The 24641-nt window shown below is 34.8% G+C and overlaps 1 protein-coding gene across 3 annotated transcripts in view; it reads left to right on the forward strand.

The window, feature by feature from the left end:
- Positions 1-24641, forward strand: part of PPARG (peroxisome proliferator activated receptor gamma) — an 82248-nt gene that overhangs the window by 52693 nt on the left and 4914 nt on the right. For 2 of the 3 annotated variants that reach the window (XM_050904745.1, XM_050904746.1), the window contains exons 2-6: positions 3403-3630; positions 5433-5602; positions 7424-7562; positions 16767-16966; positions 21181-21631. In XM_050904745.1, coding sequence (XP_050760702.1) covers positions 3411-3630; positions 5433-5602; positions 7424-7562; positions 16767-16966; positions 21181-21631 — 1180 coding nt within the window. In that variant the 5' untranslated portion in view covers positions 3403-3410. The remainder of the gene's footprint in view (positions 1-3402; positions 3631-5432; positions 5603-7423; positions 7563-16766; positions 16967-21180; positions 21632-24641) is intronic. The other variant, XM_050904747.1, reaches the window with a different exon arrangement.

Consider the following 24641-nt stretch of genomic DNA (forward strand, 5'->3'; position numbering starts at 1 on the left):
TGACCCATAGTAGCTGATAGGTGCACTCACAATTCCCTGTTTTTCTCTTCAGTGTAATCTTGGCATTTTTATTTCCGCTATTCCCAGCATACAGAACATGTGTGATGTGAACAGATGCACAGGAAAAAAAAATCAATTAGTAAGGAAAAAACTAATGCATGCATGCATGAAACACAGTCCCTCATTTTAAGTGATTGTTAAAATAACAGATTACTTTATTTATTTTTATTTTGCTTCTTCTAAAACTTAATAAAAATCTAAAACATCATAGTTCTAGGCTAGAAATACTTTTACAATGAAACTGCTCTGGCATGATTGGTAGTGAATGATGAATTCACACAATGAAACAAGTTAGCTGTGCTGACTGTGAAAACAGAAAATTCCTGCTAAGGAATTACTATAACCTCTTATCTTTTGGAGTTTGTGCCTAGCAAGCGAGACCTCTGAACTTACATGCTTATCTGAGTCTTTCTAAGCTGTAGTATATCTGTACGTAGTGAATTTCATGCACACACTGTGTTATAATGATTCAGGAGTTTCAAAGAATTAATCACATTATACATAATCAAATTCTCCAAAACATCACAGCCATTCACTATGTTACAAAGTGAAATATAGACTAGGTTTAACTTGCCATTTAACTCACAGTGGTTTGCAAACTGAAGTCTTAAATTGAAAATACAAAGTGATAATGCCTCAAGATTGTGAGAATATTTTTACAGAATTTTTATGGATGATGCAGGAAAACTGTTTAACATCTGCTTTGTGTGTAATACAAAAATTGAGATCAGTGGCAAGTGATTAAGTCTGTCTCTCTTCAGTGAGTGACTTAAGCTTGCACTTCCCTTTAAGCAAGTACTCAAGCCTCTTCAGCTGCTTCTCTAGTGCAGGGGAGGTGTCTGTGCAAGGACAGCTGTCAGTATGAGTCCTCCTGCCTTGTGATGACATGGTTGCCTGCAGTTGTTTCTTGGCCGCACAGTAACCTCATGGGTGCACCTGCACATACCGAGTCCTATGGACTCCACAGGCTGAACTTGGGCTATAACCGGGACCATGCCTGTAGGCATCCTTCTTCTTCACCCTTGAGGCAGCCCTCCAGATACAAAGTGGACATAACTCTCAGCATCACTTGCTTAAAGGAATATAAGCCAATGTTTAAATTTTAGATGTCTGTTGATTTTATTTTATTTTTTTAAAGATGAGTCTGGTTAATTACGAAAATGGACCCTTAAGAAGGAGTCTATTCTATTTTATTGCTTTATTTGGAAATCTCTTTAAGGAAGACAGTTCCCAGTGTTGATGGCCAGGGATTTGCACTTCATGCTTACAGAAAAATTGACTATTTGGAAGATACTATATAACACCAAGGTACTCTGACAACCTATAATCTACTTTCACCAGATAATTTTCACTTGTGGCAGTTAGAAATTCTATTGTTTACTCGTAGGCAGATCTTACTTTCATTAAGGATAACATGAGACTGTATATCCCATCCAATGGCTGAAGCCTTTGGGAAGGTGGATGGCTGGCTGACCATTAGGATAACCTTGCCAACAGTTCACCCTTAAACACTGTTTGCTTTACAGGACTCTATCAGTCATGTAGTAATAGCAGTGGCAGTATGAAGGAGCTATACGTTCCCCTTTTGTTCTACGAGGGGCAACATGTAAGTTGTGCAGCATGGGATACAGTAGCATCTCTTTTGTTCCCACTGCAGTGAGAATTTCTTATCTGAAATTTAAGAATAAGAAAGATATCTTACAGCCTTTGTTGTCAATGTTCAAGGTAGAACAACTAAAGGGTGGTGCTGTGAGTCCTAAAAGGTGGAAGAATGATGGTGACTTTCCTGAGGAAAGGTTAAGAGAACTGTAACCATTTCTAGCCTTTACTACCTTAGCACTTCAGCATAGCTGATGGGGAGGACAGTCACTGTTTTGCTTACCTGTACGCCTGGCAAAACAAAGGGTGATCTCAAAATTATAGAGCAGGTCTGTTCCATTATATTCATTTTGCAACAACAGTTTAGGCAGTGTGACAGAGTAGTTCTGATTCAAAGGAGATCAAATCAAAGTTCCTGTTATCTAGAGGTTAAAGGCTACTTACTTGATTGGGTCTAAAGTCCAAATTAAACAGCCAAAGTGACCAAGTTATTTTAGTTCCATAACATCTATTCTATTTTTAGATTAGAATGTTCTTTGTATAAATCATGGAAAATTAAAGACAGACCCTAGTTATAAAACAGTAAGTGGTTTACACTTGCTGTTACTTAGAAACTTTTTCATAGTTGAAATATGTCTAAATCAAGTATTTTGGTTCAGCTGTCAGAAGAGACCTCGGAAAAACATTTTCTATCTCAATCTAAATTCACTCAATTTGCTGAAGACTTTTGCAGATTGAAGCTTTTTATTTGTTTACTACTTTCAAGATCTGCATAAATACATATGGAATTTGGAAAGTCATAAATTAAATTTCCTTGAGCCTTGGGTTTAAGACTCTGGGATAAAACTTTTGACATACTTGAATGACTAAAGATTTCAGATATTTCTGGTTATTTAGAGGAAAAACACCACTATTTAATACCAACTACTTTTTTGTTTTTCCTTAATATAAAAAAACCTTAAGATTTTCAGGCACTTGGGAAGAATGATGATTAGAATTTGCAAAACTGAAAAATTAGTTGTGGAAGACTTCTAATTCTATTCATATGCATGCTATTGAGAGATGCAATTAAAGGCAATGTTATCTGTCTGTTAAAAAAAAAAAAGTGAATTTTTTTTTTTCAGTTATGCTGCTTTAATTTTGCATCATTGGGTTTTTTTGGTTTTTTTTTTTTAAATTATTTGCATGCTTACTAAAGCACGTAAATGTTCTATAAAGTATACTATTAAAATGCAATTGTATTTCATCTGGCCATTCATAATTATTTAGATGGTTATTTTTCCCATATATATTTTTGTCAATTATTCAACTAACCACTGTTCTGTGAGCCCACTAGTTGTCTCTGCTGCCTTTTGAAGTACAGATCAGATCAGATCAGTTCAGTCTAGTAGCATACCTATGACAGACGTTCTATTCTAAGGTTAGCCTGCGCCCTGGATGCCAGCAAATCTCATTTGCTCTTATAACATGAGACGTCAGAGCCTTCCTAAGAAGAATGTCAAAGCTGGGTTAACTGCCCAGTGTTAGCCATGCAATGTTACTATCAACCTAACGCATTATATGGTGACAAACTCGAGCCAAATGATAGATGGGGCCTAAACATTCCCCTAAAACCTATACCTGATTATGAGTTTGCATCTCAACCCTTTGGACATGAGACAATTGGACCTCAGCTTGGGCCTGAACTCATTACAGAGATAACTAGCTTCTTTTAAAATGTCTGTTTCTTTTTTTTGTTTTCAGGGATTACAATGGTTGACACAGAAATGCCGTTTTGGCCCATTAATTTTGGAATTAGTCCAGTGGATCTGTCAGCGATGGATGATCATACACATTCCTTTGACATAAAGCCATTTACCACTGTTGATTTTTCAAGCATTTCTTCACCGCACTATGAAGATATTCCTCTTGCAAGAACTGATCAGACAAGCATTGATTATAAATATGATATCAAGCTCCAGGATTGCCAAAGTATGCTTTTAATTTTTTTTAATATTTCCTTCATGTTCATATTTGCTTCATTCTCTGGAAAGTGTACTACAAGCAAAAGGATTTAGAAGTATTCAGATGCCTAAATGCTGGTATCCTGTGTCATCAGAGATGTCCGCAAAATATTCTTTCAGGGCAGATAGAAAAGATAGAATATATATAGCAGACCTTCACCCTTCCAGAGCAGCAGCTGGAGATTAGGCAAGGTATCATAAAGTATCTAAAATGACATTAAACACTTTTTATTAGACACATGAACCCCGCCACATGTTTCTGAAACCTCCAGTCAGTCTTCTATTCATGTATCTTGTGTGTAAATTGTCCTTTGAAGCTCTATGAACACAATGCAGAATAAATATCCTGGATGTTAAAAAATGTCCCAGCATACATAGCATATTAATTATTAATAATATTGGCTACATCTGAGTCACAACGTTGGTATAAGTTTTATGGGTGTTCCTAACGTAGACATAACCTTGGAGCTTCATGGGCTAGTATTGTTTATGTACTATGAAAAATGCTGCTCTTCCGCCAGTTACAGTAAAAAAAAATTACATGGAACTCTCCTTTTAAGAAAGGAAGTGGCCTATTCTTAAATAAGTTGTTACTGCATTTCTGCTCAAAGTAGGAATGTGAGGTTGCTGTGCCTGGAACTTTTTTAAAGATCCGCTTAGCCTACTTCATCTGACATCACTTTTGTTTGTAGGAATCTGTACAGGAATTCTTTCAGGGAATTCTTGCTAGGAAAATTGTGGTATTTAATTTTGGTTGTACAGCGAAGCAGGTGCTGTGTACTTCTGGGTTACTTATGTAATAAATTAAAAGACATCTTCCAGCTAATAATTTCTTTTTCTTTTGTTTAATTAGAAATGTCCATAACACTTCAATAACAAGCTAGAAAGTGCAGTAGAGTTTATGTAGGATAAATCCTCTTCGTCTTTACTTACATAATTTTCCACTTTTCCTTTTTCTTGCTAGTTTATATAGGAAAGAAAACTTTCTAGTTTGTATAGTGTAGCCAGTCTGGAAAGAAAAACATTCACCTTATTGTAATACTATGCCTGTTACATCACTCCTGAGACATGATCTGACGTAATGTTATAATGTCAAATGTCACAGCTTTCTTCTATGACCAGTAATGATTGATTTAAAGATATCATATTTGGTTGTTGGAGCTTGTTCAATATTACAAATTGCTCTCTTAATTAGCAACTTTCAGAAGAGAAAATGTATCTCTAAACTGCATCCAAAGTTGAACAGTGTTCCCCAGGAGAGAGCTAAATTTCTTTAAATATCCAATATTATATTATCCAATAATATACTATTCAATGTATAGGTCTATTAGATACTTAAATATTTTTTTTTAGACTAGATTAGAAACGCCAGTCCATCTCCCTGCAGTAGTTCTGAACACCTTAAAGTAATACAACCAGCTTAGATACTGAGAAAAGTAAGGCCTTTCCAGTATGAGGTCTCCATATGTAAATTTTTAATATCCCTATCTTCAAATCATTCCACACTACAGAGCTGAAAACTGAATCTGTAATACACTTCCTACATCAGAATCTGCCTCTTCAAGGTTTTTCAGCCCATATACTGCCAGTGAAATAGCGGCTTACAGCTTACATCCCTTTACATCCTTTGTTTACTACTCGTTTTGTATTATGAAGCAGACCTATGAATCTGGATATGTTTACTGTGATTGCTTCTGATTATTCCTTGCTTCTTCTTCTATATATTTAGTTATGCTTTGAGTTTATCATTTAAATCTTCTCTATACACAGGTGCAATCAAAATGGAGCCTCCTTCCCCACCCTATTTCTCAGAAAAGGTTCAGTTGTACAATAAACCTCATGAGGAGTCTTCCAACTCCCTTATGGCTATTGAATGCCGTGTGTGTGGGGACAAGGCCTCTGGATTTCATTATGGTGTGCATGCATGTGAGGGTTGTAAGGTAAGTTTTCACAAATGTATTTTTTCTGAAGCAAGATTTGATACTCTTTTCATCTGAATAATCACTTGGTAAAATCAGAGATCTGTGCTTTTTAAAAAGAGTTTCAGGTCTTTAAGTAAATTGTTCCACATATACTGCATATATTTTATGACTTAATAAGCAGGAGTTTTTTAAAATATAATTTGCTTTTTAAATTATTTATGTTACGGATCTATTCAAATTTTTTGTGCATTTCTTCTACTTTTGTCAATTGTGCAATTATATTTCATTCCTGCTGTCTTGGAGGTCACTTGCAGAATCTGAATTCATAGAACGCAGCAAAAACAGACTCATGCCCAACTCCCAAGCTCAATACTCTGAGCAATTTAAAATTCAGACTCTGTTATTCTGATTGATTAGAATTTCTTTACCCAATTTACACATTTCCAGGTGACTACAGACAAGCCTAATGGTATTAAAGAATGTGGCTTTCTGCTTTAAAACTCCACTGGCTTTTTTTTATGTCAATGATATTTAGTGTTTATAACACATAAGGGACAAATGAATGGTGTAAAAATTGACCATCCTCAAAAATGAGAAAAGAATGACAGAGAAAGAAATTAATAATAATTCATTGAGTTCAAAGGAAAATATTACAGTTCAACTTGAAATTCCCATCTTCTCTATTTTCAATATCTTGAGGAAAATAACTAATAGCAAAGACCCAATGTAGAGCTTAAATAATATTTGTAGCACTGAATTAGGAACACACATAAAGCAAAAAATATGCTGTTGATTACTTAAATTAGAGTGAATTATATAAATAAGAGTTGGCATTTTTTGGCATATTGTTATTATTCACTGTGAGGAAAAATTAATTGTTACAAGGAACAAATGATGATAAATTTGGATAAGCTTTATTGATTATGAGTGATCTAAGGAAGCATCTTTAAACTGTACAAAGACAGAATTGTGAATTTCCATAATGATTTCTCTCTTTATAAGATTTCATAAGACTTCTGTGCAATAATTTCTGTGAGTTTGGCACCAAGTTTTTTGATTTTTTTTTTTTTTTTTAATGTGCCAGTGTACTTTGCAAACTTGTAATATCCAAACAATGGAGATAAACTAGAAAATAAAACAACCTAGAAAATAGAACCCAGAAATAAATATTGCAAAATTAGTTCAGCACTGTGCAAAAACAAAGAAATAGAATAGATGAAAGAATATAAATTCTCTTTAAGTACTCAGGCTCAAAAAGGAAGGTATTTGAATATTTGAAATAGAATAAAAAAATACTTAGTTGGGAAAGAAAATTTAAAAAACCAGATAACCTATAATCTTTTTTATTTACTTGAGATCAAACTGCTGTTGGCAGAATTTTTGATTTGTTGTGATTTATAAAAAAATTTCTACATTGGTAGTGAACTTTAAATTTTGAAAATGTCATGTTCATTTTATAACAAATTGTGCCATGAGCAGTGGAACAAACAGAGCTTCACTTCCTTTGGCATAGTGTTCTTCATGCTCAGCACGTCTGTAGAGCTCTCAACTTATATCCCTAGCGTCCTTTAAACCCCATTGATTCCCATAAGATTCCCTAGCTATTTCAGATTTTTACCTCTCTATCAAACTAGGTTGAAAACAGCTAATAAGATCAGAACAGGAGCACACTGATAAGCAGAGAGTATGATCACATGAGCCTTGCTTCCTTAGGACATCTGTCTAAAACCAAGTTAGGTTCAGTGTGCATACAGAAAGGTGCTTTGTATGTATAGAGAAGTGAGATGATGACACTGGCAGTTTCCTGCATCCTTTTACATGCTTTTATGTTTACTCCAGGGTTTTTTTCGAAGAACAATCAGATTAAAGCTAATTTATGACAGGTGTGATCTTAATTGCCGCATCCATAAGAAAAGCAGAAATAAATGTCAATACTGCAGGTTTCAGAAATGCCTCGCTGTTGGAATGTCACATAATGGTAAGTGCACATAGCATATTTTAAAACAATAATGTTTCATCTGAAAAATAACATGAAACATTAATATGATTATTGAATGTGCTGCTTTAACATCTAGAGTCTTCTGTTTCTTTACACTAGGCAGGTTAGAAATACGTATCAGAGAGATTGCCTCTGAGTTTAGGAGACGATGTATATGATTGGAGATTACTTTCAATATAAAAATCAGATAGGTAGAGATCTGCACTTATCGATATAATACATGATATAACATATGAGTTGGTTTTACTCTCCATCATTCTTGCTTATTACACTGTTGGTTGTTCTTCCTGAACATATTCCTAGTGTAATAGTTATTTTTCAGTTCATTGTCTTATTTTCTGACAAAACTCTTTTGCATACTGTAGCTCAATATCCCTTCCCTGTAAGTGGAAAACTTCATTTAATTATGAAAAATGGACTAGAGAATTTACTGAAACTTTGTGAATAATAACAACCGGAATTTGATGCATAGGACACTTATCGAGGACTGTTAGCATCGCTAAGTTAACACTTCCTCATACTAGAGCACAACATACTTTAAATGAATGGGCCAGACCCTGTACTGTTTTAAAAAAAACCCCTGTCCTCCTCCTTCCTAGGATACCCACATCTGGGCATAGTTTCCAATGTGTGCTAAGTAGGAGTGTAGTGTTTCCTCTCATCATATAGTGTGTATAGCTGTGATTCCTGTGTAATATGCACTGTCTGACCCCCCCACCATCCAGAGGTGAATATCCCCTCCCATCTGTGAACTGTAAGCAGCGTTTCCATTTTGAATATGTTGTAATCTTAGCTTGCAAAGGTGTTTACAATTGTGTATGGTTCTGTGATTGCCTTCTTTACAGTAGGTAAGCAGATAGCATTAAGCATATCATGATACTGCTTTCTTGCATAGAATTTAGAAGAAAGTCCCTCTGAACTTTAAAATTAACATATCAGTTCACGTGGAAATACTTACGAATGTTTGGACAAAAAGACATAATGAAGATTCTTTGCTGCTTTGCTTTGGCAAAGTTGAGTAAAAACAGGAATTAAATGTCATAACATAGAGACTTATGTAATTCTAAGGGTAAAGAATTGCAAACATGACTGGGAAAATAATTTCTCTGTGGTTTTTTTAGAACTTTCATTATTTTCAATATAAAAAAATGAGTGTACCGTCCCCAAGAGGAAAGCTTAACTGTGGTTTGTGAAGTTAATACATGCAGTGAATGTAAATTGGTATGGGAAATGTTTTGCTAATAGAAAATATGGTTTTCAAGTTCCTGAGATGCAACAGTAACACTTAAAAATAAATCTAATTTTGAAATGCTACTGTGGGTATTTTTATAGTAATTCAGGAGGTTTTATTATTATTTTCAAGGTGCATGCCAAATTCTCTCATAACCTAGCAACACAGCTTCCAATTGTGTCAATGGGAACCATGTGCAGTTCCATCAAGAAGGGGAAGGCCAAGACCGTTCTCTTTGGCTTAGTAACATAAAGGGCCCAAGGAATATTTTTAAGATGAACATTTCACCTGCCATTTCCTCCTGTTGAGCCACTGCCGAGGCAGAAGCTGTGGCACCAGCAGGGGCCATGGTTATGGGAGCTGGGGGAGGCATAGACAGGAGGGGGAAAGGGCAAAGCCGTTTGTCCCAGGGCTTGAAGGAACGCTTTCATTTGCTCTCTCCATGAGTTCACCTAACAGGGAGTTAGTAGTGTTTATATTCAAGTATTGCCTTCTACATTTGCCTTTTTTGCCCACTCTGGTTACATCACATTGTGTGGAACAACACCCTCATTCCTCCATCATTTATAAACAAACACATTTATAAAAAAGAACTAAATTTCACCTTTGAAGACACAGGCCTATATAAAGGAGCATGCAGAAATGCAACACTGGATGTTGTCAATGACACTGAGACACATTTTTATGTTATATCTACAGACTAAAGTTTGTCCATTTGAGTAGTGAAATTACTTGAATTTTAAATGCTTGGAATCAGAATGTGGATTATTTGTGCCTGAGGGTTCCAATCTATGACTGTCTTTGCATAGATATATTATTGCAAAATGAATAGGGCACTTACAAAAATGGGGAATGCAAGGAGACTTAGCAGCTACTGCCACATTTTTTCACGTATAAATGCTACATACCACTTGGCTGAAGGTTACAAAAGACAGTAGTGTTCTCATGCTTTGAATATTGTTTTTCTTTCCTTCTCTAGCCACAGTGCTGCTCTGTGTTTAACCCTTAATTTCTCAGATTGTATTCTGAAGTACCACTAAGCAGAAGCTTGGTTCTTTTATTTTAGAAATTTCATTAATTTTTTTTTTCTACTAAAGGTACTATTTATATAAAACCAACTACTGTAATGGGAAAAAGAGCACACATGGCAATATGTCTTTATTATCAGTTCTGGGAGCAGTGAATTGCTCAGTCTGAGCACATGCCTCCAGTAAACTCAGACAGGTATCCACCCTGGCTCTATCTCATGTTTTCTAGTGTAAGAAACTGTGTTTATAGTCTATCTGGGGACTCATTTATGCTCAAAAAAAATCCATAATCTAGACAATCAGAAGAGTAGAGTGCTATACAGAATAGCCTATAAGCAATCATAGTGACTTCTCCAAGCCATAAAATGTGGCATAAGGATAAATATTCTAGTTTTTCCATGGAAAGGCAAAGAATATAATGTAGCATGTAGTGTCTTACTATATTCACTATTGGTTTTATATCACTGACATTTGGAGAATATTGTAAATGCAAGTAAATAAATAACTGCCAAAGGAAAGAGAGAGAGATCATATGTTCCAGCTGCAGGCACGTGCCCGAACTTGCACAATCTTCTATTACTGTGAAAGAAATTGCCTTCTGAACCCCTTCCACCCTTGCAGCATGAGCAGTGAGCCATCTTTCCAGATCTCTTATACCAGCTCGCTGGCTTGTCCCTGCCCTTCCCGCCCCTACAGATCCTGCCTTGATCCACTTCCCAGGCTCCCAGGAGGTAAGGAAGCTGGGCCTGCTGTGAGGGTAGATGGAGGAGAGAGAAGATAGAGTAGCAAGGAGGATAAGTGGTCCCGAGAAATAGAAGATGAGGCCAGGGTCACAGGAGGGAGGTGGAGAGAGAAGCAGAAAAGGGAGAAGATCATGCCACCCATCCTTTAAATTTTCCTCAACCACCAGAAAAGCTGTGAACTCTTAACCATTCTGTGAACTCTCCTTTTTCCACCCTAACCTCTGTAAGTATCACCAATCCCTCCTACTTTTCCTCTCACCCAAAATCCCACTTTCCAAATTCCTTCCGTAAACCTCCTGGTGCCTGACCTCTTCCTGACTTTTGCCTCAGTCCCCTGAAAATGACAATGACTTCTCCAAAAGGAAACTACTAGGCTAGTACCACAAAATTGAATTTTGCCCCAGATTTTGCCTGCAATGCTAATAAACATTGAACAGAATCTGCTGCAACTAATATAATATTTTGAAAATATATTCTAAACATTAAAAAAAAGATATTTGAAAACTATTCTTTTGCCTATCAAATTACAAGATAGGAATATTTGATTCACAACTCTAACTTTATGTTGTTAACAAATTGTTATATTTAAAATATATTTTAGGGTCCTGATCACCTTATGTTTAGGAAACTTTATTCTCATAATTCATTAATTAGATCAGAAAACTTCCAAGACACATATTTTCATGAAATAGGGACAGTGTGTAAAAGTGGATCATGAAAGATCCACTGCTATTAATCCATCCTAAAACCACACATTTAGAAAGAAACAAACACACACAGAAATGATAGATTGCTAATAAATGTACAATCCATAAAAAAATAAAGATGTGTAACAAACGTTACCCCAAGCACAGTTTTCACACAATAAACACGAGAAAATATTAGGAGATTCCTGAGGGATTTCATTATTGCCAAATTATTTTATATAAAAGTCTGATATTATGGTGGTAGGCAACAAGATACACCCTAAGGATTTCTATAGTACAAACGCCAGGAAGATCTCATTTCCATTCTTAGTGAAGTCAATTCATGTATTTAGAAGAAGACTTGGTCCTATCTGCTAAATGCCAACTCTGCAAATATTAGTGGCTGTTTTGCTGGACTGGTAGACATGTGATCTGATAGCTGGCAATCCCGCTCAGGTGGGTTGTTAAACCAAGGATGGGTGGTTTAGGCCAGTAAGAGATAACCCCCGCTATACCGCTTTGATTAGCTAATCAGCTACTGCATTCTTTGATAACAATGGGTAGTTTGGACTGACTTGACATTGATGTAATAGCTTTCTGTGCTATGAGTAAGCTTTGTTATAGCTAACTCAATCCTGAATGCAGCATGCAAACGTTCAAGTATAGAAGTTAATGCTTATGACCTAGTTTACCATATAACAACATGTGTGCTAATTTTCTTTCTTGAAATTTTCAATCTTGACATTTTAACAGACTTGCTGTATAATTCAGTGTTACCTTTGGCAGTAGTACTTATTTCTTTTGTTGTTTGTGGGGTTTTTTTTCCTTTTTCATTTACACAGAAGGAATTTAAAATAATCTTTTTTAAAAAAGAAACCAGGAATCTGATCTTTGTAGAAAAACTAGCATCATGAGGCCTCATGCCAAACCTATGCCAAATATTCCTTAAAAATATATAGCAAATTTCTATGCAGCTTTAATCATGTATCTTTTGATATAGTCTTCCTCAGCGTATTTGGGCTTTAACTCCAAAATAGATTATACATAAGGGTGCTTGCATTCATAGAATTTAGCACAATAAAGACAATGCTCTGATTTAACATTAATGTTCACAGGGGTTTTTGACTGTATATATAAAAATTGTACAAATTCTCAAACAGATGGAAACAAAAAATTAGATACGATTCTAACAAGGAAGAGTACTGAAACAAATAGCAAAGTAATAAATAATATTTGGGGTTTATAGCACTTTTCATGCAGAGATCTCAAAGCACTTTTCAGGAAAATAAGTATCACCATCACAATCAAAATAAAAATAAATGATAAGTGAAAGAAGGCATCTACTCTAGAACTATTAACAGTAAATGAAATATTAACAGTATGATGAACTCCAATGCAATGTGTAATTAATGGAAATAATTTTATATTAGAAGCACTAGGGTTTATAACACATGCCTGCTTTTTGCAAAGGTCATTTGGTATCCTTTGTTGGGGATAGAGAAGCACACCAGAAACTTGATTCTGGAACACCCTTAGTCGATCTTATTTTCCATTAAAAAAATAAACACAATGTAAGTTGTCATTTATTATAAATTCTACACCGGTGCTATTGTAAACTTTTAACAGAGAACTATCAACAATATGTTGTTTAGCAATACCAAATTGCTAGCATGAATATTGTAATTTACTTTCCAAGAGACTCTTGGACAGGAGACAAGAGACTCTGCACAGGAATCAGGGTATAGGATAAGGGGCATATTTAGAAAACATAGTATACATACTGTGCTGTCATTTTATACTCAAAACTAAAAGTAAGCCAATTTTATACTGGCAGTATCAGTGCAACAGTAGATAGATACAGTTATGTGGAAAACTGCCATAAGTTTTGAAAAAGAAACTATCCCCAGCAATTCTGGCAAACTCACTTGAAAAAACCAGGCACTAGTCTATTCACCCATGTATGAATTTCTAGCAAGATGTTTGTTACCAGTCTGGTTTCTGTTCTTTAAAAGAATACAATTATACAGCTTAGTCAGTTATTCTCTAATGACAAAACAATCTCTGTTTTGAAAATCCCTGATCTTTTCAATAAAATCTCTACATTAAACAATTCTATTTCAGTAATCAGTGTCATAGCTGGTATATACACTGTGGTATATCATTAAGAATGTTCCAGTAGATACTTGGGGCGGGGCGAGGTGGAAAAAAAAAAAAAAAAATTCCTATTGTTTTTAATGTCTTGGGGAAGCATATGAACTATTTTAGAGCTAAGTTAATATTAAAGCATAGGAAGGGGAAGCAATATACCGTCCCTTTTTTTTATCCCTTGTTTGTAAAAATAACCTTGATGAAAGGGATTCTTATGCCAGTGAGATTCCAGATTATAAACTTGCTTCTGCAAACCCCAACTCTCAAGAATAGGCCCACAACAGATTCATGTCTTATACTGGTGTTCAGTCAAGCTCCGTTTCCATAATACTTAGAGTTAGTATGCTTACAGAATGAGCTTATAGAATTCACATCAGGCTGTTAGGGATGCGTAATTTATTGTAAACATATTATAAAGATATTATATATAATGTTATAAATGTATTCCATATAAAATATCAAAATAGTTTACAAGTAGGATTTATCATAACAAAACATGTTTCTGGCCCAAAGCACCTAGTTCCTGATATGATTGTGAAATCTCTTAAAGGACATGTTCCTTAGAGTTCCTAAGTATTTCTTACTGTGTGTTAAGAAGTCTTCAGGTCGTAATAAATTGCACTCCATATATTTCTGGAAGTGATCAACATTTTATAGACATGGGCAACTCTGATCTCCCTTTTTTATTAACAGTCCTTTATATGAGGCTAATATTTGCCTTGCTTTCTTTCCAGATTAAAAGGTCCACTGTAATAGTCTGAGAAGTCTTGCCAGACTTCACTTATGTCTTCAGTTTGCAAATTCTTCCTCAAAAAAAGATGGTGAGGAGGAGTTGAATTTGTTGGCAAGAACCCAATCAGAAGCATCAAAGTATCATAAGATTTTTTCCATTGATGAAGCTATTGCAAAATGCCCATTTGAAAAGTGGACAAATTAATCATAAAACATAATCCTACGAATGTCACAAATTTAATATTAAATTAATATTAAATCTGAAACCAGGTTTAGTGAAGAACTTAATAGCTTTTAATGAAAACATGAATTTAACAAATATCTAGCCACACTGTTCAACATGGACTTTTAATTAACCTTTAACACTTTTATTAGCTATATTATTATTTTAACACCTTCTTGACCCCACATTTTAGTTATACATTCTGTCCCTGTAACAACTTCTTACAATATGTATATAATAATATATTTTAGCTTTATTATGTTGCCGACAGTTTGATTCTTTTTATTGAATCAGTCCTTAAGTATCAGGAAAAAAAAATCTGTAAATGCTATAAAATATTCTCAGCGAGTTTTCACTCTATTTACGTCATTAAATACTCATACTTCATTCATTTTACATCTTAAGAATGTCTGAAATGCAGATATTAGTATCATGTGTTTAATGTTATCAACATCCATACATGTTTTTTTAAAAAAACTCAAAGGATTTGTGTTAACTACAAATAAGAATTTTTAATAGTGAGAGAATCCATTTTAACTGCAAAATGAAAATACCAAAATGGTCTTGATTCACAGTGTTCATGGAAGCATATGTAGCTGAATTAATTCCTTTGTAGTTACGCTGAATTTTTTCATCTTTTTATTTAGGTTACACTAAGTACAAATATGAACTTTCCTTTTGTTTGATATCAATTTTTTTATACATCACTAACATTACCATATGCTCATCCATTCACATTACTTCTTTACAGAATGGTGTCAGTCTCTTTGAGCCATTATAGTATGTCATATAAACTAATATGCAGTTAATAATTTTTCTTTGAATGTTTTGCTTTCAGAAGAAAGGAGGGCAGTGATGTCTCCCTGAAAACTGTTGTTAGTACCTGATTAAGAATACTTAGTGTTTCCCATAAGAGAGAAAAAAAATACATATGCCATGGTATATATGATCCAAAACAAATATCAGTTGGCAATTATTCAAAATTTCCCATATGAAAAAATTACAAGCAACAGACATTTTCTGGGGAAAAAAATAGAATATGTTAATTTGTACCTATTGAACTAGGTTTCCTTTCATGATGATTTTTATTCTGACACGTTAACTCTAAGAATAACCAAGCAAATATGAAATATACAGCATGCATCATTCGGAGACTAAGTTTGCTGAAAGAGAAATGTAGTACAATTGTAAAAATAAACAACCTTGTTTCTACAGCCATGAAGTAAGAGAACTGATCAATAAATATTATCTATGACAAATGGGAGGTTTTATGTTTTCTGGCACAATTATTTGTTCTTGAAAAAAGTGTCATTTTTGTCCATCAGCACACTGTAAGCAAACTCATAAAGGGAAAGTGGCTGGTCGTTTCCAAAATAAATGTCCCTAGTATGATCATTCATATGCATGATCTTAACAGCACTTTTACTTTATCCAGGGAAGACACTAATCGCTGAAAAAATATTTATAGTATTTCTATTTCCTCCTAAGGCCAAAATGCAAACCTTTATTTCTTCCTTCTGTTTTTTGTTTTGATGCTCTTTTGTTCTGTTTTGTTTTCATAAAATAAAATAAATTCTGTTTACTGAAATACCATATGATAAATCAGTCTTGATCTTGATGGCTCATTTGAAATATTTTCCAAGTCAGTCCCCATATGAATAAATAGTGTCTTGGATAGTAAGTATATAGGTGTAAAAGTAGGAGGTTTACAGCCTGCCTTACGTTGGTATTGAGCAATTGTGAGATCATATGACTAGGTAGAACCATTTCCTGTTCTTTCAATACTGCATGCACATAGAGTTGCCAGCCTTTTCTGGCTTTTTTATTCCCTGCACAACCTTCTTTCTCATTCCTTAATTCTTTTGGTAATTTTATAGCCCTTGCTACATTAAGTTCTGTTGAACTATTTAGGAATTTATTTCTGCAAGGCATGTGAGTGTTTTGTTTCTAAACAAATGAAGAATCTGAGATCCATATGGTGATTTGCCCAAAACAATTCAAGGCTGAAAGGTGGTTCCTACCCTAAGCCAACAGAATTTTAATATCTTAAAGATTCTTTACATTTCATTTAGATTGGTGAAAACCACTGATTCTACCTCCAACTCTGTCAGGTGAGCTGACAATAGGTTTGCATTTCCAAGCAAGATATTGTAATCTTACTGTTTGGGCACATAGATTATTTCCTCTTTGAGATTTGTTTGTTTACAATTCTTTAAAGCACTTCAGCTGTTTTGCCTATATTACTGGAGAAAATAATCTTTTTCTTACTTGCCTAAGTACTGTTTTAATAAAAACTTCAAGAGCTCATAACAAAAGGTGACATAAAAAGCTATTCAAGTATGCTTTTTTAGGTGCAACTATAGCTATAGTAATTGCTTGTCATCTTCTTCAGCCATCAGGTTTGGGCGAATGCCACAAGCGGAGAAGGAGAAGCTCTTGGCAGAGATTTCCAGCGACATCGACCAGTTAAACCCTGAATCTGCTGATCTACGAGCACTTGCCAAGCATTTGTATGACTCATACATAAAGTCCTTCCCTCTGACCAAAGCCAAGGCGAGGGCGATCTTGACAGGAAAGACGACAGACAAATCAGTTAGTTCCCTCTGTTGTTTTTTTTTTTTCTTTCTTTTGAGTAAATGATTTACCACATTGACAGCACATCTTTTAAAAAAAAAAAACAACTTTGCTGTTGGCAGTTACATATTTCAAGCTGTGTCTGAAACACAGGAAATGTTTTTAGATAGGATAAGTAAACATTATTTGAAAAAACTCCAAGTTCACCTAATAAAATACTTGAAACCAGTACAAGAATTTGAAGGTCATCTTAACCTTTTTGTATTCTCTGATCCACTCTTCCCGTTTTCCTTCTCCTTCACCAAAGGTTATCTTCCACACTATCTGTTTAAGGTGGCTATCTAGCTGTCAGGAATTGGTTGCTATACTATTCAAGCATCCGTATCATAGCATATTATCAGTTCTAGCTGTACCCAAAGGAATATGTTTTTTCATAAGTGTCAAATGATTCCCAGTACCAACACCATCGCTAGCCTTAACTATGGTGCTTATTCTTATGATGCTCTGATGACTTCCTGCATTTAACTGGGTTATCTTGGATCAAATCAGTATCCTGTGTTGGTGCAACTTGAATTTTAGGAGAATGTACAACAAAATCTTTAAAAAGTACGGAATAGAGATATGTGTATTTGTGGGTTGCTTTGGAAACTCCACTGGCAATACATAACAATCTTCTGTATCAGTGAGAAGGAGGATAAATCAGATCTGATAATTATGGTAGGTTTTAAATTTTGTCACTATTTTAATACCTAAAGAGCAAAATAGTTTTCCAAAACTTACAACTCTTAGTTTGACATATTTTCTAGAATCATCGGCAGAAATTTTATTGTCAGGATTACAACAGAGACTGTATTTTATTTTCTTTAATAATTTCAAAGACAGGAAAGAATTTGGAGGTATTTCAGGCTTTCTTTCTTTAAAGGCAGTTAAAATCATAAATTAAATATTGTCCCTAATTTGGTTGTACTCCTCACATAAAAACTTCAGATATGGTGGACACTTACAATTTGAGTAACTTTTCATCATGGAGTATATAAAGTTTGAACTAGCATAGTTTATTTATTCTGCAGAAAGCTGATACGCTAAGTCCACTTGAGGGTCATTGCTTTTTCTAAGTCTTTCCGCAGTTCCCTCTCTGTATCAGAAACATAGGTTGCTGGGAAAGAATTAATACAGCAATTTAGGTTTTTTAAGTGTGTTCTTAATAACTATGTACCTGCATTGGGAAACAGAATAGAAGTGGGGTGTGCAATTATATATCGTGTTTTCTCTTCTTCATCCTAAAAATGTCACCAGGAGGCATGCTCCTTTTTTCTGCAGCTGCCCACTGAGCACACTCTGGAACGTGACAGAAGTTTGGGCAGGGTTACCTACGGTGCTCTCATCTTCCATTTTTCCAGACGTGTGTTTAGAAATCTGGGAAGTTTGTTTCTGAGGTCCCAAGTGCATCCACAAATCCTACTCTTGCTCTGTAAGGTTCTATGAAGTTGTCGTAGAAATCAATTGGCACGTGGTTTGCTGCTCTGCTGTGCTGGGTACTTCACAAACGTCTGGGCTGACACAACTAGGTCATGTCTGAAAGTTACGCTAATGCAATACTTATGCAGTAAATATATAGTATGCTATCAATGATGTTCTCCTTTTCCACTGAAAGTTTTAAAACTTTACCAGATTAGAATATAGCAATAAAACAATAGATGTAGAATTCAGTTTTTCATTGCTGGAAATTTTCAAGTATTTTTTAAAAAATAACACTGAAAGAGTAACACTCAGTATTTAATGGTTACAACATTTATGTTATTTGAACTGTAATGGACTTTGTGCTCTGAAACATCGAACTGTTTACTATAGGCATAGTTTAAATTTATGTTATTTTTTAATTGCTGTATCCTCTGCATTAACTGAAAATGATTGGATGTGCTGAGTGTGTCAAAACTAAAATGACTAACTCATCTTCTGGGATATACAGTGCTTATTTGACATAAGATTCTACTCACAAAGTTCATCTGAATCTTTATATTAAAAATTTCTTCAGCTATTTTGAACTCTTTCTTGATTTTCATCTTCTAATGTCAGCAGGCCGGTGACACAGTATAGTCTTTCTAAAGCACATGTACATGCACAGAATAGGTGACTTTTTCTTGTACTTGGTGCTCCCACTTAAGATTTTCTAGAAAGAAAAGAAAGGAATGACCTCCTAGTACTAAAACATGCATTTTAAAAGCCTCCTCTACAGTCTTGTTATTCCACTATCTCGCATATGCGTGCATATACATATGTACAGATTCGTATAAAATGTTTTTTCTGCTGCCAAAGTAACATTACATCGTGAAAAATACCTTATCCTCCTGGCTTTTCTCAGAGTAGTGTGTTTATTTTTTCAGTTTCACACTGAAATCCTAGTGCAAGTGGAAGAATAGTGTCATACCTCACACTCTATTTAACTGAATCTCATGGTCTGGAGCTATGTTTGCCTGTGCTTACTGTGAAAGTGACAGCACTAGTTTCATTGGTCTTGTAAGCAGCAGAATATTGATTTAACTAACCGTTTTGAAAGCTGAAATCCTTTTGTGCAGATACTATTATTTCAGTTCACAGATAGACCTCTGTTTTCCAAGCAGCTGCATCAGTTAAAGACAAAACTGTCAGCTGTCATCCCTCCCTCTCTTCCTAGTGAAAGCGGGTCGGAGCTTTGTGTTTGACTTAGCCTGAAACAGATGAGCGAACGCTTTCACAGTCTCCATCTGCAGAACTATGGGAGATGGGAGTAGTAACCTCCAGCTGGTGGGTAGTGATAAGCATCTGTGGGCAATACCCTCTTCAGAAGGCACCAACAGACTCTAAAGAAAGTAGCTATTTTCAGTTTTAAAAATTGCATAATAATTTAGCACTGAATAGACTTCAAAACTGGTTTAATCAAATAGGAATAGAATTTTAGGAGTTTCCAGAAGCTGATTCTGTGGGAGAGGACCGCTGACTACATATAGGAAGGTCTGGGTTATTTTTTAATCTGTTCTGCAGCATATAGTGACTGTAAAACCATGAGAGTGAGCACCCATATGAATAAGGCAGTAGAATCCGTAATCATGAAGGATCTTAAATTAAAAAATGCATTTCTCTAATCCAATTGTTGGTGTCTAATTCCTTGTATTTTAATTAATTAATCAAGTATGTTAACAAACCTATTAATATCAGTAGGTATTTGTTCAGTGCAGCAATGAACTATTTAGTCATTTATCCTCTAAGGAAAAGATTCTTCAGATAAATTCAAGAAATCCTCACTTAACCACTTCTTTAAAACCAGGAGCTTCTTCTGCATATTCTGAAACAGATTGTTTCCAGTTCCTAACGAAAGTTTTCCTGGCACTACTTTTTCTAATCTGCTTTCAAAATTGATTTATTCCAGTTGAGTTTGTTTCACAGTCAGACTCATTCTTGTGTTCTGAATTATGCTGCTGTAGTTTGTACATGTTATTTGTGTTTTCTTTCCCATTGACAAGTTGTTTGAGTTTAAATATATCCTAACTTTGTTATATATAAAGTAATTAATAGCAAAAGGTGAAATTTATCAGATAATCAATACCGTGAAGTTGATATTACTTGCAGTGTTCTCTGGAAGGATAGAACTTGAAAAGAACATGACAGTATATGAAGTAATCAAAATGTGAATATACTCTGTCTTTCTACAAAGAAGAAGTTGTATCATCAGAAGTGCAAACATGTCACTGTACACTTACTAGTTTCTGTTTTACAGAAGCCATTAAAATTCAGGTGAAAGGAGTAACATTTTAATCTTTTGTTAATAAGCATTCCAAACTTCAAATTCTGGTATTACAGAACTTCTGTAAAACAAACAAAAAAACCCAACAACAATTTAAAAAAAGGCAAAAATCATGGATATTTTAAAATAGTGTTCCTTACCCCCTTACCCAATTATTAAAAAAAGTATCAGCCGAAGTGCTTTTTTTAGAATGTGGATTCACGGAACATGTGAGAAGTCCTTAAGAACTACTTGTCCGTTCTGTAAATCATTTTAACATTGTGAGGATATTTGCTTTAATAGGTTTACGAAGGTTTAACGCTTTTAGGTCAACTATCCTTGATACATTCCTCATAGATTTCTAAGTGTTTTCTGTTGAGTTATACTTCTGTACGCTACTTCAGTTTCTCAGGAGTCAAATGTTCATAGAAAAGACATTTGAAAGTAAATTGTCTTTTCCTTTTATTTTTAGCCATTTGTTATTTATGACATGAACTCTTTAATGATGGGAGAAGATCAGATCAAGTGCAAGCATGTGTCACCGCTGCAGGAGGAGAACAAAGAGGTAGCAATTCGCATTTTCCAGCGATGTCAGTTTCGCTCAGTGGAGGCAGTGCAGGAGATTACAGAATTTGCCAAGAACATTCCAGGTTTTGTGAATCTTGACCTGAATGATCAAGTAACTCTCCTGAAATATGGGGTCCATGAGATCATATATACTCTCCTGGCTTCTCTGATGAATAAAGATGGCGTTCTTATATCTGATGGACAAGGATTCATGACACGGGAGTTTCTGAAGAGCCTGAGAAAACCTTTTTGTGACTTTATGGAACCCAAGTTTGAGTTTGCTGTGAAGTTCAATGCACTGGAATTAGATGACAGTGACCTGGCAATATTTATAGCTGTCATTATACTAAGTGGAGGTAAGTGCTGTCTTATTTAATATTGTATTTTATATAATAGGATTGACACTTTTAATTCCTGTCCAAACAGGAAAGTGCTCAGCACTGTAGGATGGGAGTGAGTTTATTTACACATAGTTTCTTATTAATTTTCAGCATTCTTGATGATGTTTGCCCTTTTTTCAGTTTCAGACAGAAACTGAAAACGTAAATGACCTGATATTAATGATGGAGCTGGAAATGCCTGCTGAATCAGCAGTTCATTTAGTTAGAAAACAAAATCAGGGCTATCTTTTTGAAAACAGGAAGGGTGGAATTTCACTGGCAAGAGCTTCTAAAAGTCAAAATTCTGTATGAGGGTTTTTTAAACCTGCAATTAGATTGTGTGGCTTGCTAATTGTACACAAATAGCTTTGACTCCATAACAATTTCAAAATATATGTGGCATTTGGCTTACAGGATTGTTATGGTGTGTTTTTTTATTGTTGTTTTTTTTTCATTTGTGCAAGGTTTTGTTTGCCTTTAAAAGGGGGGGGGAAGAATGCATTTCTCAGGAAAACGATGGTCTCCTAATGCCTGAGAAAAACAGGCATTGTGTATCTGCTCTGTTCAGATTTCCTAAGCTGCTCTGTTTGTGTTAATCTTTATGCATTATGCTTTGAGCAAAGCATGAATCTGAAAGCCCAGGTATCAGACTACATCCATTCTAACACTTCATTAAAAAAGACACTGAATTTTCACCTTTTTTGAAGACAGTCAGTATGTTCTATCTGATTCTGAGGTGATGTAGCTATTATATTTTGTGAATTAGCGACTGCTACCCAGATGTAGTTCACTTAGAAACCTCTCCACCGAGAATCTGAGATATCAGATATACATTTCAGGTCAGATTGAAGGTCTTTTACTTTGGCCAATCCTATCAAGTTAGTGATGTCGCACAGAGAAAATTTTACCCTACTGATTTGTGTGTAGTTTGGCTTAGAATGGTACTGCAGATATCAATGGGAAGAATGTGCTGAATGTTCTGAATTCAGATCCTCCACAGAGCAACGCAGAGTATTTTGTTATTAAATTATGTTTAAGCAATCAAACACAACAACCACATGCTATTGTTCTAAAAACAAACATTCTGTTAAGAGTGCATTGTTCTGTATAGCTTCATTTAAAATCACATACAATTACTTCTGGCATTGTGTTTCATTCAGTAAAAATGTGGTATCACAATATGGTTTATTAGACTAACGAAATCCACTTCAAACAAGTACAGTTCCCAGAAGACATTTTCTTGTGCAAACCTTTGAACACAATGATCCCTGAGGACTCTGAATTAATTCAGGAAGGGAAAATACGTTACTGGTATATTTTTGGTTGGCTTTGATGGGGGAGGACAAATTATACAAGCCTATTAGGGCACTACACAAAACATGCCAATATTTTGCATTTTCTAATATAACGAAATTTGACAAATGAGAAACAGGCCTCTCAAAATCCACTCCTAATTGAAAAAAGGGAACTTGCAATCTGCAAAGCTAGGTCTGCTATGCTTCAGTGATGTTTGGTTTACATTAGAGGAAATAGGTATGACGTAACGAATCTTACATTTTAGATCTCAGGAGGACAATGATCCACAGAAAAAAATTGACTGTGTTGAACCAGATTTATCAACAAGTCTTTTTTTCAAGAATACTTTGTCAACAGAGATCCATAAAGAACTACTGAATTTTAGTAGTTAGTTCTTAAATAACTCTGAAGCAAATCCATGTAAATATAGAAATCCGTATAAATACAAATCAGTCCTTTCTTTGAAAATCCTTTAATTTCTTGACAACAAAGATCGCTCACTATCTTTATTCAGAACTTTTCTTTTTTCCCAAAAAAGCATGATAGTTATTTGTAAAAGCTGAGTTTATCTTTTGAAAACAATTAAGCTTTAGTGCCAATTAGAGAATGGCTTTTACCATGGAATTTACAGTCAGATATGATGTATATTGAACTGCATGCATTCTGTGGGACTATAATATCTTATGTGGTATGGAACTGAAATACTATTTCTCAGATGTCTCAGATGCTCTTGTTTCTGTAAGAGCTATGTTCTTACAAAACTTAATTTCTGGAAGAACTATATGAATATCGAACGAGGATGATTTCATTGAAAATAGCATTTCAAAACCAGTTCATATTACCTCAAGGACTTTACTAGCTGCAGGAATACTGTAATGTTTAAGTCACTTCAAGAAATCCTGTGTACAAATATCTTAAAAAGAAAACCAGTTTGTGAAACAAAAAAAGATCCTAGCCAAACGCCCTAATTCTAAGTGAATCTGTCATTGCCTAGCGAAATTATGTTAGATCTGCTGGCTCCACGGGTGTTATCTCTTATGCAGCTCTAAAAAGAAGAAGAGAGAAGGGAAAGAGACAGATAATTCCAGCTGGAACATTACATGTAGAAAGCTTTTCATTGTGAAGTAAGTGTTTGGAATTTGCCACAAATCCTATAAAACAGTTCAGCCTTTTGATATCGAAACAGTTGCTTTTGGGTTATATGTAAAAAGGCAAAATGCCCGTATAACAATAATAAGAAGCTCGCAAATTAACTGTAATAGCAACAAAACGAAAGTACTCCCACTTCCACAGTCAATCATTTTAGTGTTTCTGAGCTGCTCAGTGCAGCCTCAGTCTGTCTCAATGATTCCAAATGTTACTCTGAACTCATTATTACAAAGCTGAAGAGTTGTTCTTAATGTTGGTATATTGTGCTTTAAAACAATACTGTAAATGGCAAACAAATTCTAGTATTCTGAATTTAATGCTGATGAGACAGAGAGACTATGTGTGTGAGCAGTAGGATATTACCTTGTTTTTACAAAAGAAATGCTTTATGCCATTAACAGCAATGCCAAACTCTTATTACAACATTCTTTTACTTGTAACTTTGAAAAATACGCTTTGGTAAAATGAGATTTGGAAAGCTTTTTTCAAGGAGATATTCTTCCTCCCTGTTGTATTCCTCTGTGCCACTGAGGCATATCCT

Source organism: Gymnogyps californianus, chromosome 13 (genome assembly GCF_018139145.2).
Source record: "Gymnogyps californianus isolate 813 chromosome 13, ASM1813914v2, whole genome shotgun sequence".
Taxonomy (NCBI): Eukaryota; Metazoa; Chordata; class Aves; order Accipitriformes; family Cathartidae; genus Gymnogyps; species Gymnogyps californianus.